Source organism: Pungitius pungitius, chromosome 11, assembly GCF_949316345.1.
Source record: "Pungitius pungitius chromosome 11, fPunPun2.1, whole genome shotgun sequence".
In the NCBI taxonomy this organism is placed as follows: domain Eukaryota; kingdom Metazoa; phylum Chordata; class Actinopteri; order Perciformes; family Gasterosteidae; genus Pungitius; species Pungitius pungitius.
This window is the reverse complement of record NC_084910.1, coordinates 15,107,918-15,125,044: the sequence shown is the minus strand read 5'-3', so window position 1 is coordinate 15,125,044 and position 17,127 is coordinate 15,107,918. Positions and strand designations below refer to the sequence as shown.

Sequence of the window (17,127 nt, the reverse complement as noted above, 5' to 3'; positions counted from 1 at the left end):
CTATTATTGATTAACTTTTTCCTATTCTATGGACCGTAATTGTTTTTGACTTGTCACCTCATTGCCTTATATGTCTTTATTATGCTCATACGGTTTTATTATAGGCTCGTTCTAGGCGGGTTGTTTTCGTGTTTTTCTTTTTCTTGGTGTAAAGTGCAAGCTGTGAGGCTCTCCAGTGGATGCAGGCGGTGGGCGGGGCTTTCCGACTATCTTTCAGCCATTGGCTGGCACCAAGACGAGGGGTGGAGCCGAGGCCAAATAAAACCGAAAGGTGCGCTCTCGTGAAGCAGTCAAAGAGTTGCGACAGTGCTCCGCTCGACCACATCCAATTGAACTCCTCTCAGTGCTTCCGTAGCGTAGATTCCACGCTGCTCGTGCGCGCGTCATTACGCACTAAAGTCTCCAGCGGCAGCGACGTTTCTTAGAGCATCGCTCATTGAACTCGGCGAGCTTCCTGCGGAGAAGAGCCAGGATGGATTTGGTGTTTCTGGTGTGTTTGGCGATGAGCACCGGGTCCTGGTTCGCACGTGCGGAGAGACACAGCGTCTACTGGAACGGCTCTAATCCCAAGTAAGTCCTGATTCTGCTTCCGACCGACCCGCCGCCGTTGTGGCTGCGCGCGTGTGCGCGTGTGCCCGGAGTTGTCTAATCTCACTGCTGAGTCCGTGTGTTTCTGTCATTTTCTACCTGTAAAGTCTCCACGTAATCCGCATGGCGCCGCGCGTCCTTAAGCTCTTGAACGGTTACAACTAAGCTCGTTGTTGTTGTTGTTGTTGTTGTGACGTCTAAGGTGTGTAGTTTTTTTTCTTCTTTTTTTTTAAACTCGTCTTACAGGATCATGATCAGGTTAATAGTACTACACAGCAGCAGCAGCTGTACGGTTTAAAATCCGGAGATAGTGAGTGAATGGCTAGACAGATGGACCACTATATTTAACTCCAACACATAGACCCAGACATACTCTAATAGTAGAAAATAGACTGGCCAGTATGGACATGGCCAGTGATGCTGTCTGTAAGAACTGCACCTTGTGTGTGTGTGTGTGTGTGTGTGTGTCATGGAACGCCTTTAAAATATAAAATGAATCAGTAGGTTAATTTCACAATCCCATCAAGGCAGCCAGTGTGTTAGTGTTTTTCTCAGAGCCCGATGTGTTGGCGTGTCAGAGTAAGAGGCTCTATTGCTGATTATTTTATTTTGAGGTCAGAAATGTAATGCCATCCAACCACTCAGTGGGATCGATGGAGCTTTGCAGACTTGTAATATCGCAGTGCGATTTATTGAGCTTTTATGGTGGAGGGAGTGATCCCCGCGCTCAAAAGGCGGTGTTATTTTGTCAGCGGGCTGAAACAAGAGGACGGTCGTTTACTGCCGAGATGGGTCGATTCTAAAACCCGTCCACCGAGACGAAACGAGGGCAAAAGCCATTACGGCCTTTTAGTCTTGTCTTGATTACATTGCAACTCTCTAATTGCCCTTTTCAAGAAGACACAGGGAAATACACACGGTGCTTTAAAAAAAAGAGGCCCTTAACAAGAAAAACAATTGTCCTGATAATTGGATAAGAAGTCTAATGGAAAGCCCTGTCGTCATGGGGTACTCCATGTGTGACTCACTAGGCCAGGGGTTGGCCCACCCAGTTTTACACCTGAGTCACAACACACACGTAGTACGGCAGGTGAGACAGGTAACCGGTAGAGAGGAAATGTTTGGATCGGATAAAAGAGGAAACTGGACCTTCAAGGGGACCTTTTCCTTCAAATGAGGAAGAAGACACTAAGAAGGTCCAGGGTTGTCTCTGCTACTGTCCTGCACTGTTACTGCTGTCAAATAGGAGTCGTGCCGGAGGAAAAAGCATAATATAACTCTGATATAACAGCTACACGTGCAACCGAAGACACATAGCAGATGTATCACTGCCTCGGCTTGTTCTTCTGTCTCCTGTCCCACTTCTGTGGAATCGAGACGATTTCAATTTTCCATTCTCAGTTGTCCACTTGACAGGTGAAGAGAAATAGTGAGTGGTCAGCCATAAAAATGACAGTCAGGAAGATAATTGCAGGTAAAAGATGAATTCAAACCATAATTGGCTGACCAAAGTTCCACTTCCTCACCTTTTGACTCTACTCCCTTATTATCCTTCCATCCTTTCTTGTATTGTGCTTTACAGCTGAAAGCCCAGCCGTCCGGTACCGGTCTCCAGTGATCAATCACAGGTCACCTGTTGAGGCCCACGGTGATCCATCAGCGGGGCTGTGACTGCAGTGGGCCGTGGCTAATTAATGCTAATTGATTCCTGGTCTGATTGAGCAGCAGTGATTTGTCTTAGGTGGAGGACAGTGACCAGATGGCAGCAGTCTGCCCATTCATGTCGAGGAGTGTAGAGACGTGATGTACATTGGCTTCAGCTGTGTGTGTGTGTGTGTGTGTTTTTCTCTAAACGCAGTGTATGTAAGTTAAGACCTGCAGTGATTTGATACGCCGGTGTGTTTTTGTGTACGTCTGAGTTTCCCCAATGACAGATGGACAGATGGTTTTCTTAATCTGGTCTGGTCTTGTCTTTACACTACGTGTCTCTGCCTGTGCCGACCGTGTGCGAGAGAGACTCCTCGCTCGTACGTACCAGCCTTTTACAGGAAGTGTTTTTTATTTTTGTTTTGTGACGGGCAGCACGTGAGTCGGGCCAACGTCAGAGTGAAATAAAGGAGCGGCCTTTACCGTCAGCGGGCTTACCGAGACGTGATCGATGTGTGACACACTTACACACACTGGGGGGGGGGGGGGGGGGGCAACAGGCAAGACTTGGATGTTAATATTAGCCAGAGCCAGCATTCCTCCCCGCTGTTACTATACTCGACTCTGTCAGCTGTGTGTGTGTGTGTGTGTGTGCGTGTGTGTGTGTGTGCGTGTGTTTTTCTCTCACTAGACAGAACACATCTCTTCCTTTCCCCATCTTCACATCTTTCCCTCTCTCCAACAGCTGGGTCTCCTCCCAGACGGCACGCTGGCCCCAAGCGCTCCATCTCCTTTTTTTTTCCCTTCTTTTTTTCCTGCGTACTTACTGACTCCATGGCATTCAAAATCTCTACTTTTCCGGAACGATTAAACACAGCCTCTCCTTTTTTGTCTCTTTCATCCATCCAGGGGGGCCCCCCCCATCTTTATTTCCCATGTATTCTGTGCGGGGTCTTTATCAGGCGTTTGGTGCAATGTAATAGTCTGTTTATCTCCGGTGTCTGGCTCTGCCTGTTATTAGAGCCGCCAGGCCTGCCCTGACACGTATATATACGTGTAGCCTGGAGTCCAGACCCCGCCTGCCCCCCCCCCTCAATTTACCCACTCAACTTGTACATTTCATACATTTTGTTCCCTCTCTCTTTCCACTCATTATTCCCCCCCTCCCCAGCCGATGTCCCGTCTGGTTGAAGGCCTGTAATCTGAACAGAATCTCCCACACACCAACATAGATTACAAAAGGGTCTGTAATCTGACCCGTAGACAGAAAAACATCATCCTTCTGGCTTTTTCTATATTTATGGCCCTGGGATGTAATGATTATGCTTTGTCCTCTATAGTCAGTAAATGTGTATCTGGGTTGTTGGGTTGTATTGTGTAACCATTATATGAATTGCTTAATACACATTTTAAATGTCCCAGTGGATCATTCCCAGCATAATCTCCCAGATGGGATCCACATCAGAACAATCAATTACGATCAGCATAGGACATCTCCATGACGCTTCCTATGCATCCCACCCATTCGGTATGAGAGGACCTTGTGTGTACCCTGCTGATATAGCTGTATTCAATACACTGTCAAATGTCCACACATACAATCCGGCATCATAAAGCTATACCTCATAAACTTCAGTATACATCGTATCCATGCACCTCTGTTTTCTCTCTGCTCTTCCTCTCGTTTCCTTATCTGTGGTCCAGACTTCCTCCCCTCCCTCCATCAGTCCCCCTCTTTCCTCACAGACCATCCTCTGTTTTGGTCCCAGTAGTTTTCCACCGGAGACGGACAGAGCCCCTCTCAGGCTCTGCTAACATTAGAGGGGCCATGTTTTTGCCAAGCGTTATCGTAGTATGTCAGGGCAGGCATGCGTGTGTTTGCGTATGTGTACAATGGTCATTCATAGCATATCAGGCATACTTTAGTGTCCACAGCCCACTATCGCCCTCTAAAGGACAGAATGGGGGTTTTGCTGCAGTTTTTTTCATTTTTTATATACAGTATATATATATATATATAATATTGACGAGTTGAATTTTAAATTTGAACTAAACTTTTCATCTCTCCTTGACAACAAGGACAATGTCCTTCATCTCAAAACATTAAACCAAGGATGCTACTATTTGGCCTTCTTGTATTCAATTGGATATTGAAAAGGAGGCTACAAAAAGGTGTCCGGGTGAAAAGATTTTGGGGGGGAGGAGGAGGAGGACCAAAGGCCGGGGGCTGCAGGGTGAGAGAAGGGTGAACTGGAGAAAGGGATTTGTGTTGAGAAATTAGCCTGGATAAAGCGCGGTGGTATATTATGTCAGCGTTAAGAGACGGGGGGATGGGCTGATTTTGGTGGAATAAAGGAGAGGCAGATGGAGGGAGGAGAGAGTGGACACTGATGGATGAAGGGAGGGGAGAAGTTAGGAGTGAAATAAGTGAGAAATAGCATAGGTAACAATAATTTAAAAAAATCCCACTGGGCTTCCTATTGTAAGACAATGAGATGGGGGAAGAAGGATGGTAAATTACATTGGAAGTTAATAAAATACTTTTTAAAGTGCATTAAATGATCCACTAGTGAGCAGCTAATCCCATTAGTACCACTGACAGCTCCTTGGCCTGTGTGAAAAGAGGTGTGAATCTGCCACACCACAGAAAATGAATAGGGTATTAAGAGGACACGTCAGAGTAAAAAGCGTGTGGGGCGAGTGACTGGAAATTTGATGAGTGAGAAAACTGTAAACCATCCAAACCACAGACCCCCCCCCCACCCCCCCCCCTCCCCTCCTGTTGTGCCATTCCACTGTATGCACTCTCACTACGAACTACCTGCAGCGCAAACGGTGGAGGGCCTGCGTCTGTTCGGCCTTTCGGTAGTGCTGACTCGTGCTCTGTGCACGCGAAACAAAATATCCTCTGTGCTGAGTCAGATGCTAGCGGGTGCGAGTTGCAACCCTGACCTCTAACCCCCGGGGCCCGGCTGCCAGTTTGAAACCGTCCCCACGGTGGGGGGGGGGACGGTGACAGAGGACAGAGTTCCTGCGTCAGTCGTTTGACTGATACCAGTGACGGGGGACGCTTCCCACTGAAAGAAGTGAACATTGGCTAAACTTCAAAGCTTAAACGAGAAGGCAAAGTGTCGAAGAACTCGCCTACACCGTCACAACTCTTTTATACCCTTGTAACACACACACACACACATATACACACACACAGCTTGCCTGCTGACACAAAAAGCCAGAGTAGCTTGGTAGTGAGAGATGACCTGCTTGTAGCAGCGAGGAAAGGAGGATTACAGCCACCTTCAACCTTTGCTGTTTACCCACACCTCAGTCACATGCAAGGAAAAAACACACACACACACACACACACACACACACACACAGGCGTCAGTAGGCCTCCATGAACAGATGTGCTCCAGGGCCCCGGGGCATGAGGGTCCTCAGAGAATCCCTCTCCCAGCTACAACAGTCACTCAGACACACCAGGAGACGGGAAGACGAAGGCTCGCAAACAACTCCCGCCCACCTGGGCTCTCGCCCCCCCCCCCGCATACGACACAGCTATCACGTCAATGCGATTCCCACTGTACCGGGAACTTTCGTTCAAAGGCAATAGTGGTCGGGGGGGGGGGGGCACGAGAGTCTCCTAGAGCGGCGAGCTTTGAGGAGGGAAACGTGAAGGAGAGGGAGCAAGGGGGGGGGGGGGAAGATCCATGTTTGCGCTCCAAAATGTGTCGAGTCCTTTTGCCACAACCCACACAAATAAAAAAAGGCTTCTGGAATTCTGGACAACCCAAATCCCAAGCCACAATAAAACCCATTGACCGTCACATGAGCACACGTTTAACACACACATGCTAGTCAGGGTAGTGAAAGCTCCACATGGGGTAAGGTACAGAGGTTGAAGGGGCCCTCTAGCCTTCAGGCAATCTGTCTTTCGGGGAGGGAAAGGGTGCAATTACACCGCATTCATTTGTCCTCCCTCCCTCTCAGAACATGCTGGGCCCAGACCTCTAACAGCTTTTAATTAGCAAGACCAATGGCTAAGAGGAGGAGAAGGGAAATGAGGAGGTTAAGGAGTTTTCTTGAAAGCGTGAGTTGTGAATGAAATTAGCAACAGAATGTGTGTTGTTTTTTTTGGCCTTTGACAAGCCTCTGTTTTCATGTGGTGGTCGGCCGGACCGCTAACAAGGACACAGTGTGGGAAAAAAGGTTTACCCCATACAATTTAAAAATTATTCTTTTCTTAAGCAGGAGCGGCAAAGAAATCTCCAAGTGCCTTGTGAGACTCAAAGAAAACAGAGGAACAAGATGAAACTATAGGTTATTTGGCCAATTAGGCTGCTAGAAGCTGTCTCTTATTTCCTTTCCCTGAAGCACGCGCATATTCACGCACAACAAAGGCGTGCACACCGACACGGGCTGTACAATCAGAGACAAAGAGCCTCTTCCCAGGGAGCAGTGATTGCAAGTGGAGGGTGGTGATCAGCCTGTTAGCCCTGGATAACAAGTGTGGAGCGGTGCTCAGCTAACAAAGCATGTTTTGACAGGTAGTTTAGGGCTAACACACACACACACACACACACAAAGAGGCAGGAAGGAGGGGTTAGAGGCCCACGTTTGGAGCCAGTGTGTCTGTGACTTGGCTGGGGGGGGGGGGGTCCCAACAGAAGCCTCAACAACAGGGGAGGGGAGGGGGAGGGGGCAACACACCTAATGCTTTGATGCGGCGACAGACGCACTTACACATAAACAATAGCGGACAAACAGTTTGTGTCACTTTCGCTCACAGCAACAGGCCGGACCCGAGCGCTCACGGGGGCAGCCGATTCAGATTAAGCCCAGACCAGATGTGCGGATCAGAGCCCACGAGAATGTAATCCGCGTGATATCGAGGCATCAATCTTTCTTTTTGGGGCCGATCTGCGGCAGCTGCTCAGCACGTATTCCAGCGTTGCGTCGACTTCAAAGGAAGGACGTGGTGTGAACCTAAAGGTCGAGAGACCGTGCGGGAGTTAGTTTTCCTTCCCCCCCCCCCCCCCCTACAAGTCAGTTCCTCGTGAGTATACGCCCGTCCCACAGTGCAGGAGTCCTTTTTTCATCCATCTCTCTACGCTTGATTAGGACACCGAGCGGGGCCTAGGAAGTGAGCAAAGGGGAGACGGGGAGGAGGCTCAAAAGGAGCCGTAAAACTAAAGGAAGGGTGTAGAGTGAAGAGACAGTCTGACTGTCTCCACCCTCCCTGTCTTTGATGAAACCAGCCAGCCATTGAGGGACCGAGCTTCCAGCCAGAAAACGGCAAATTAGTGTGAGGAGTCCCAAACGATGGCCTCGACACAATCCCTCAGGTGAAAGAGCCGGTGAGACTTGGCGGTTCGGTGACGCGCAGGAAAGGCTGAGAAGGGACATCGCGAGGCCTCGTGTTGTTGTTGGAAGTAGGGCAGAGGGCAGGGAGGTGCGTGAGTGGGACGCCACTATGTCTTCCGCGAGACGGATGAACAGGTCCAACCAGATCGTGCTGTTTTTTTTTGTTTTGTTTTTTATTCTGTCTCGGCGTTGGGTTGTCCCCCAACTTCACCGAAACGGGTAAACGCAAACACCCTCGCGTGGCGCGTGAGTGACTGTACCCGTGGCAACGTCATCCGCGGGGCTAAAGCCTGATCTGATCGCCGAGTGCGTGCGGGTGATTTAACCCATCTTGGTTTCGTGTACACCTGCTTACGTGTAACCCCCCCCCCCCCCTTTCTTTCCTCCTGTCCCTCCCTGCAGCTTCCTGTGGGACGAGTACGTGGTCGAAGTGCGCATCAACGACTACCTGGACATCGTCTGCCCGCACTACGCCCACGGCGAGGTGTCGCCGCACGCGGCCGAGCGCTACGTGCTGTACATGGTGGAGAAGGAGGACTACGAGGTGTGCAAGCCGCACTCCTTCGACCAGCTGCGGTGGGAGTGCTCGCGGCCGTTCGCTCCCCACGCCCCCGAGAAATTCTCTGAGAAATTCCAGCGTTTCACTCCCTTCACCCTGGGCAAGGAGTTCAGACAGGGAGAGAGCTATTATTACATCTGTAAGTACGAAGAACCCCGACCTTCCTGTTGTGGCCCGGAGAAGGTGCGCTGTATTAAAACGTTAACACTCTTTTTCTGACCTTCCGCAGCAAAGCCAATGCATCACCACGGCCAGGACTGCCTACGGCTGAGGGTGGACGTCGTCGGGCAAAGCGGCGCCGGGAAGCACAATTTAGAGAAAGTCAAGGCGGAAAATGCAAAGAAAAACATCGACGAGGGGAAAGTGAAGTCAGTTGCTGCCGGAGGAGTTCACAACCCCTCCAACCGGCTCCCAGCAGGTGAGAATTCTTTCAAAAAATAAAAATAAAAAACGAAATACAAGACAGATGTAAAATATTCAAAGCAGTGCTATGTCTGAGATAAGTTGATCCGGGTGTGTTTCTTTTGCCTGAATGATGCAACTCAACACTGACTCCCCCTCCCATTTGTTTCCTCAGATGACCCTGCTGTGATGGAGCCAAAGGTTCAGAGGAGCATCGGCAGTTCAGGGGCACAGCTGGTCTCGTTTTCACTGTTCCTGACCACGGTCTCCGTACTATCCGCCCAGACGCTACTCTGAGGCTGAGCCGCAGGACAGAGACAATGCAAACTCAATGCCGGTCATTGGGGACCATGAGTGAACAGAGTTTTTTTTTTGGACAGTGCTGTCAGTGTGTGAGAATGTGGAATGTGGATCGTTCCAAAGAGGACCTTTTTTAATTTTTTTTATTATGTGGATGACAATTCTCTTTTTTTTTTTTTAAACACACTTTTTCCTTACGAACAAAACCGCAAGCAAACTGATCAAAATACTGATGGAATGATATCGAATTGAAAATAATAAGGAGTTTATAGTCTCCATTGTCCTGTGTTTTTTTTTACCATTGATACAGATACCGCTTCTCATCCCCAGCAGTTAACGCCATTTTTGTTCCTCTACATGTAGAAAAACGATTATTTCTGAATAGTAGAAATGTTTTCGTCGTGTTGTTTTGTAGCATTCACTTCAAGTCTGTTACATCGCTTTAGTCTGAAAAAGAATCAGTCCCTGGGGGTTGGGATGAACACTACTGAACGGTTTTAAGGAGCGGAGCCTCCTCAGTACTTATTCCCTCATTTCTACAGCTGATGCACAGCTGTGATTCCACTCCAACAATACATTTTTAAGATGTATACTTTATTGTTAGAAACACTTGTTTTCCTTTTTTGTAAATGTTTATATGTAAATGTGTATATAGAGAAATATATAAGAAACCGTTTCAAGATGTGAATAAATATTTCGTAAAATAAAAAAAGTTGTGATTGTTATGAAAGTTTCTCTCTGGTTTTTATCAGCGTTTAGTGACATTTGTTTTTGGTCTGACATCATTGGCACTTTGATGGATGACAAAATAATTTGGCATACGCCATGAATTCCCTCTCCACAATTCCACCTGGAGGTCTCTATTCTCATCGGCTCTTCTCTCCCATCACTCATCCCTGGTTTACACAGCTCCGCCTGCTACAGACTTCACAGTCTGAAACCCAGGACAAGAACTGAGGACTGGGGGGGGGGCGATGAGGGAGTGAGAGGACCGAGGGAAAGGCCCACAAGCAAACTGACAACTAGGTGTGATGGTGTCACTCTCTTGCCTCCTCACCCACACTCTTTATCTTTTATTTTTGCCCTTTCTTCCCTGCACATGCTTCATCTGCACAGTGGTACGTTGGAATGAAGAGGAGCTCAGTGCACACAACTCCACAGCCGCAGGCCCAAGAGCTCACTGAAAACTGTCAAAAGTCACCATCCCGTGTAAAACCAGGCGGCGTATACCTTCAAAGCGGCTTTTTCCATAATCACGTCATAGTTTGAATCTGCCACAGATGAAATGTATCGTAAATATAGCTCCTGTGTTTCTGTGTTGTTCTGTGTAGGAGGTTAACACAAGACTTATGAAACGTCTGATGAAACCATCATGAAAGGCAGCCATATTGTAACCGTAAGATTTGCATTTACACAAAATCATTAAAACCGGTTTACGTGGAAGATTATAAGGTCTTTACCTGCGTCACGGTAGTACAAATGATCAAACCTCCTAAGCATCCACAGTAAAAGGACCAACTGGGAGGTATGGTGCCCATCAGACCTTTTAGTCCTTGATGCTCTGTAAGAATTGCTCGTGAAATCCACATGAATTTAGTGTTGGTGAGCAATAATGTGCTATTTCCCAGTAAAATAAGGTCTATTCACTCAAAGATTACCTGCCAGCATCTGCCAAAGGACGGTTTAAATGTCTGGAAATAGATTATTATTAGAGATTAGAGATTTTGATTATGGAAAGGTTAGAGTACATTTTTGTAAAAACTCAAGTGGCTTTAGCAATATTGCAATTTAATGACAGAAACCTCTGTTGAGAAATGACCAAAAATAAGGCTTTTAGAGATTAAGCGGGAAAAAAGCAAATGTCAAACAAATGCAAAAAGGAAAGCTAGAGATGGAAAAGATGGAGGAAGACAATTATACATCAAAGACTGTTGGGAAAGCTCAAAAGAGTAAAAAGAGTCGTGTGTTTAGAGCTTCACAGCTACGGGAGGTCAGCTGATCAGAGGGTCCATGATGAAAAGAGGTACGTCAAGAAGCGTTTCTAGGAGATTAGCATGAAATTCACCTGAGCTTCGCCAAATAGGACGGTGGCATTTACTTTAATTTTAATTCGCAAGTTGAAATATGAATCCCCATTTCAAATGCTGGATGTAATATCCATGAAATAACAGTATGCAGCCCAAACGGTCCAATGATAAAAATGTCACTGGTGCTCCATTGGAGTTTTTTAATTGATATTTGAAGCATTATAATCATTTTATTGATCACTTTGAACCTCAAACTGAACGTAAAAATTAGGAGGATTCAACAAATTGATGATTTAACTTGTTATACCTTGTTTCCTTTTTAATTATTTTTAGGGGCATGAATTTGTAAATAATTCACAAGAAAAAAGGGAGAAACAGTCTAATAATATTTATTCTAAATTCCTATTCTTTTAAAGGGACACTGCAGCAATGTAGTATTGCCCCGTGGATCTCAGAAAAAACATTGTTAAACAATCAGTAACAAGAATAAATTCAAACTTTTGCCTGATTTCTTTCAAACTCCACTCCTTTGTGACACAGACTTTAGTATAAACCAATGGGAGTAGCACGTACACATTATACAATAACGTAACCGTAGGCTACACAGTACAAACTTCCATATTATACTACTGAGTAGTATAAATATGCAAAAATCCAACTTCTTATCAGTCAGTTCATATTGATGTTTTTTTTTTTATTTCTCCTGTTTTTAAGACCATGAATGGATGAAGTGTTTTGGTTTTCACTACCACTGCATAAATTATCATTTCACATGGCATCCATCTCATTGAGGTTTGAATCTATCAGCTCCCTCCATCATTGCTTCATCCGAAAAACAGCGCCGCATCATCCCGACGCTTGTAACGTGATGACGTCACATTACCACCGTGTCCCATCGTATTGGCATTCTATTGGAGAAAACCCACCCCACCTGCTTCCTCGCTTAGCCAATCAGAGCGCGAAGGAGCTGTGCACACTGGTTGCAAACACGGAAACGCAGTGAAGTCTGCAGTACGTCCGTGTTGTTTTATTCCCTTTTGTAATCGCATGCAATTCAATCGTCGCTGTTTGAAAAGCAGACATTGTTCGTACATCACAAAGTAAGGGCGTCTGTTACGCCTTTCTCCGTTTTTTCTATGGATTCAATGCAGATTCTGTCATGGGCCTGCATCGTGTTCACAGTCGGGATGTTCTCGACTGGACTGTAAGTTGAAAATCTCATCATCTAAAGTCATAATGATGTATTGCGATTTTTCATTGTAATTTGCTCCTTTGGCTTAGTGGTTGCTAAGAAACAAGAGGCCAGTCATACACGATGACTTGTTGACTTTGTTACTCCCTTATTTGTTTAAGTTAACTTGTTAGTTTACCTGTTCACGCTTCTAGGACCGACCTGAAGAAGATGAGAGAATCCAAAAGTGCTGACAATATCCAGTTTCTCCCCTTCCTCACCACGTGTCTTAAGTGAGTGTGTGTGTGTGTGTGTGTGTGTCATCAGTTGTGTAGCATTATTGGCCTTCTTCCACTACTCAGGTGTTTATTGGGCCATTGGGAAAACCACCCTAGAGGTCATTGCTCGCATTTCTCATGCTCGTCCTGTTTCCATAGTAACCTGGGTTGGCTCTATTATGGGCTTCTGAAGGCGGATCAGACAATTGTCCTGGTCAATGTTATTGGAGCTCTACTCCAGGTCCTCTACATCATTGTGTACCTCCTCTACACAAAACAAAAGGTAAGAGTGTGACTGTAGACTTGGGCCTCTCGGGTGTGCATTTGTGTCTCTACTGACCCCCCCTCTCTCTGTGTGTGTGTGTGTCTGTGTGTGTTTAGAGGCTGGTGATGACACAGACTCTTGCTGCAGGGACGGTGTTGACCTGCGCTTGGTTCTACTTCACCATGTTTCTTCCGGAGGGAGACACTCGCCTCAGCCAGCTGGGCCTCACCTGCAGCGTGGTGACTGTCAGCATGTACCTGTCACCCCTCACCGACCTGGTACGTGCTCACAAGAGTCACAACACTACATATAGACATGCATACATGCAGACGGCATTTACAAAGTCAAATGAAACACAAAAGGCGATGAACAAATGTCCTTTGTCTCATGATTTGTCCTAGTCAGTGGTGGAAAATGACCAAAACGTAAACCTAAACACAAAATATCACTTTCAAAATAGAAATGCTCATTCAAACTGTAAACCCGTACAGAAATGCAATCTTATTTTACCACAACTTCATACACAGACACCAAATTAATAAAAAATAAATAGCACTGTGATGCAATGAGAAAAAAAAACATCAACTGTAGTACTGTATTTTGAGTTAATCAGATGATTTGCTTAACCAATACAAACGTTATACCTTAAATTGGTTCTTCTTCTTGGACAAAATTAACCCGTTTAATAATGAGTCAATTTTAATGACAACGTATTAGTCGCAACACTGATTTTCATCAAACTGATGTTCACGGCATGGTAATGAAGCACGATAGACTTTGATATAATCGTAAACCATCCCTGATTAGTGTCATCTCCAATTTCATACGGCATTAAGTTCATTTCTAGTCTGTTGAAAGGATAAGCAGTACGTTTTGTGAGTTATTCCTCAGCTCAGTGTGTGATCGCTCAGTCATGGCTGCTTATTCTTCCATTAAACCCCCCCCCACAAAAAAAACAGTCAAATTACATTTTCATGAGCACTAAATAATATATGTGACACAAGGCTCTACCAAAAAACGTTGCATTTTCATGCAGGTTTATAATTCCAAGCACTGAGTGTGTTTTCTACCTCCAAGTTCATACAAACGTCCCACTATTAACTTCAACACACTGAGCTGTAAGCGGCACATTCAGTCTTCTTTTCTGACCACATGCTGAACTCCTGCTAAGACAACAGGCAGCGTCTGTTCCGGTCAGTCAACCCGGCACGTGCTGCTATTTACCAGTGAAGGAATGAATCCCCTGTTCTGTCTTTCTTTTCCGATCATCTTGCAGCTCAAACTTTTATCCTGTTTGTCTCCTTCCCTCCATCTGCCTCCCACAGCTCTGAATGACCCTCGGTCCGTTTCCTGCCTTTCTTTCTCCTCGTCGGTGTCTTCCTGTTATTCTGCATCTCTGTCTGCTTTTAACTCCTCTCCTCTGTGACACTCTGTCTTCTCCTCACATTCAGCACATTGTCGCGTTGGCGCTCATTATTCAAAGACGCAACACTCACTTAAACATGGGGATTGTGGCACACGTTTTCAGCTACCGGCCTCCTGGAAGGCATTCAGTGCGCCACTTCTGTAGCATAAAAGAAACGTGACCGAAAAAGTAAAGAATAAAAAAAAAAACTCCTCCAGCAGCAGCTGACTTCACTGTTTGGTTGCCTTGCAGTTGGATGTTTTTTAAACCAAAAACATTTAAGTTGCAGGCTCAAGCTGCTAAAGCTCTCCTTGGGGCCGTGGTGAACTGCAAGTGTTCATAGCTCAAGTTAAACTCTACAAAAAATGTATATTTTCATTAGTGGCATGCTGTAATTCAAGGCCACGGGCAAAAAATGGAATGAGGAAACGGACATATGTGTTATTCTCATTGCTCATTCTCATCGAGCCCAATTACTTTTAAATCTCTCCAAACTTGTCACACCAAAGAGCGAACCCGAATCCCTCTAATTTCTAATTTTTCTTATTTTTTTCAAGTGTGTCCCCGGGAGCTTTCTGAGTGCAGGTGATTGATAATTGAGTGTGCTATTTCAATGGCATTCTTTGTAACACGCATAAGCTTTTTTTTCGGAATGATTTTCCTAACATAGATAACGATGTCTAGTCCTTTTGCAAACATTGTTTTAGGATTTCAAACTGTAAAGCAGACAATGTGCTTTATGGTACCTGGTCAATAGCTACTTCATCTAGTCAATAAATGTGCCTTGACATTTACCAATTTACTTTTTCAGCTTTGAGGTATTTTTATAACATTGTTGCTGTTTTGTCTTAATGTCTTGTCCTCTCGTCCCTTTTAGGTACAGATCGTGCGTACCGGTGATGTGACGCGCTTGTCCTTCCCTCTGACTGTAGCCACCTTTTTCACTTCAACCTCCTGGGTCCTGTACGGCCTCCAGCTGAACGACTACTACATTGTGGTGAGATAGAGCGAATGTGCACCTGAATCGGAGCCATTAACGACTCGCAACACGAGTTTCTTCATTTTTCGACGGCAGGCGGCATTCCTAATTCTTTGTGTTGGTTCCAGGTTCCAAACACGCCGGGCATCCTCACCAGTCTCGTCAGGTTTTATCTGTTTCGGAGATTCGCATCGGTCGTTCAGGGCTCACCGGCGTATAAGGCTATGCACATATGAGGAGGGCTGCAGGAAGGTCGAGAGGGGACAGATCTGCCCGGCTCCGTGGAGGCTTCCCCCCCCCCCGATGCCTTTATTTGGAACCATACAGAGAGACAGTGGAGGGACACAAACGACGACACCACGAATGAAGTGGCGACAACGTCTGGTTACTTGGTTTCACTTTGGGTGAATATGTGTGATACTCTGTGGAGAGAAACAAGTCAGACGTCTTATAGTAGTTTATATTTTTGTGTCGGTTAAGTGCCTTCTCTTAGACCCTGTTTGCTATTTAATGTCAACGACATTGACTGAGTTACCAGCAGGACCTTTGCACCATGTTCACAATTCAGTGAGTTGGATATCTTCCTAAACTCATACTAGCCAAAGATTTTGTGAAGTTGTAAATTGCTGGTTACTATTTTTATGCACATGTAGTGCTCTCCTCCCTTGTACTAATGTAAATACGTAGTATATAGTTTTATATTTCCACTAGTACTGCAATGGCGGTTTCATTTTCCTTTTAAGAGTTTCTACTTAAGCTTCTGTATCACCCTGCATACAGACTATTCAGTGTCAGTTATATTTGTTTTGTTTTTCTAAAGACTATTAAATACACATCAGATGTTATATTGTTGATTTCCTTTTAACTGCATTTGAGATTAAATAACATAAAAAAGGACATTGACAAACTAGGGTGTGTTTACAAGAATAAGGGATGCTTATTTCCATGGTGTCTGGCTGTCAGAGATAATTGAGTCTTGCTTTTCTCCTTATTACATAAAATAAAGAGGAGAAAAGCGTGGTATGCAAATGAAAGCCGATTGTCAGTGCTGATCATTCACGGCTAAAGGATGTAAATAAACTTACTATAACCATCAATGATTTGTATTTTTAACGCGTGGACATGAAAGTAAGAAAACTGTCCTCGACCCTTTTTGAAGTAGGAGAATTTGTGCCGCAGGTTGTGTCATGTTTGTAGTCGGGAGGCGAGTTGTGGAGAGAAGTGCGTGCGCGCCCATGCGTGTGCGCTCGCTGACATGTGTGCAACAAAAGACGGTTTGATGGTGCACCAGTGCAAATGAGCTTGTTTGTGTGACCATGTTGATACAGAGAGGGCAGTGGTGGGAAAGGCCACGCCAGAGGTTCTCATCGTGTGTGTGTGTGTGTGTGTGTGTGTGTGTGTGTGTGTGTGTGTTACATTGGCCTCTCTTCCTGAGCTCAAAGAGCCTCTCTCACCGACAGAGACTTCAGACACAACACAGTGTTGTGCTGTACTTGGGCCGTGGTGTAGAAGAATAACTAAGCTGAGAGGACTCAAGGTGGCAGATGAATAAGCTGCTGTCGAAAGAGGGGAAAGGAAAGGAGAAATCTTTAGATTTCATGAGATGAAGTGGCGGACAAGAAGAATATATAAATGAGACAAAAGAAGGAAATGGTAAAACCTAGGAAACAACAAGAATTGAAAGGAGACTGGCTTGTATAGGAGTGTTGTTTCATCTTGAGGGAGATGGGAATCTTAAACCCCTAAAATGGGTTTGAATCAAATTCATCCTCGGACGACCAATAATGTACGAATGTACAATTTAGTTTGTCAATGTCGTCAGAAGAGACATTTTTGGACATATTTCACTAGATACAGAAAGTAGTGAGTAAAAAGTTAGTCAGACCCTTAGTTTGAGCGCCACTAATGTGAACAAAACGTCATGGCAATCCATCCCATAGTTGAGATGTGGAGACAAAAAATCCTGCATAAAAGTGATTAATCTTGTCTGCGGCACAACCCAGATACAAAGATAAATTGGGGACCCTGGGAATAGAAATGAGTCCTGTATGAGGAAAGGGCAGTTCTAAGACGGGAGAAAAATGAGTAAATGATTCCGAGAGAAGATACGGGAGTTTGGGGAGTTGTCCATTTTTCTACTGAAAA

The 17,127-nt window shown here is 45.5% G+C and overlaps 2 protein-coding genes across 2 annotated transcripts; both read left to right on the top strand.

The window, feature by feature from the left end:
- The first annotated feature begins 300 nt into the window (after nucleotides 1–300).
- On the top strand, nucleotides 301–8,931 carry efna1b (ephrin-A1b). Its single transcript, XM_037454893.2, has 4 exons — nucleotides 301–570; nucleotides 7,999–8,294; nucleotides 8,385–8,573; nucleotides 8,733–8,931. Exons 1-4 carry the CDS (start codon nucleotides 473–475, stop codon nucleotides 8,852–8,854), a joined length of 705 nt encoding a protein of 234 aa, XP_037310790.2. The 5' UTR covers nucleotides 301–472; the 3' UTR covers nucleotides 8,855–8,931.
- Nucleotides 8,932–11,848: 2,917 nt separating this feature from the next.
- On the top strand, nucleotides 11,849–16,072 carry slc50a1 (solute carrier family 50 member 1). The gene is made up of 6 exons (XM_037455098.2): nucleotides 11,849–12,088; nucleotides 12,271–12,348; nucleotides 12,493–12,616; nucleotides 12,715–12,876; nucleotides 14,881–15,000; nucleotides 15,111–16,072. The coding sequence occupies exons 1-6, from the start codon at nucleotides 12,021–12,023 to the stop codon at nucleotides 15,216–15,218; spliced, it is 660 nt and encodes a 219-aa protein (XP_037310995.1). The 5' UTR covers nucleotides 11,849–12,020; the 3' UTR covers nucleotides 15,219–16,072.
- Nucleotides 16,073–17,127: the final 1,055 nt, after the last annotated feature.

What these genes read in the sequence shown, in the direction of transcription:
- efna1b (XM_037454893.2), top strand. Translation starts at nt 473, where the DNA reads ATGGATTTGGTGTTTCTGGTGTGTTTGGCGATGAGCACCGGGTCCTGG. An exon ending in TGGAACGGCTCTAATCCCAA is followed by an intron (nt 571 to 7,998) that starts GTAAGTCCTGAT and finishes CCCTCCCTGCAG; the next exon opens with CTTCCTGTGGGACGAGTACG. An exon ending in CTCCAACCGGCTCCCAGCAG is followed by an intron (nt 8,574 to 8,732) that starts GTGAGAATTCTT and finishes TTGTTTCCTCAG; the next exon opens with ATGACCCTGCTGTGATGGAG.
- slc50a1 (XM_037455098.2), top strand. Translation starts at nt 12,021, where the DNA reads ATGGATTCAATGCAGATTCTGTCATGGGCCTGCATCGTGTTCACAGTC. An exon ending in TTCCTCACCACGTGTCTTAA is followed by an intron (nt 12,349 to 12,492) that starts GTGAGTGTGTGT and finishes CTGTTTCCATAG; the next exon opens with TAACCTGGGTTGGCTCTATT. An exon ending in TGTCACCCCTCACCGACCTG is followed by an intron (nt 12,877 to 14,880) that starts GTACGTGCTCAC and finishes CGTCCCTTTTAG; the next exon opens with GTACAGATCGTGCGTACCGG.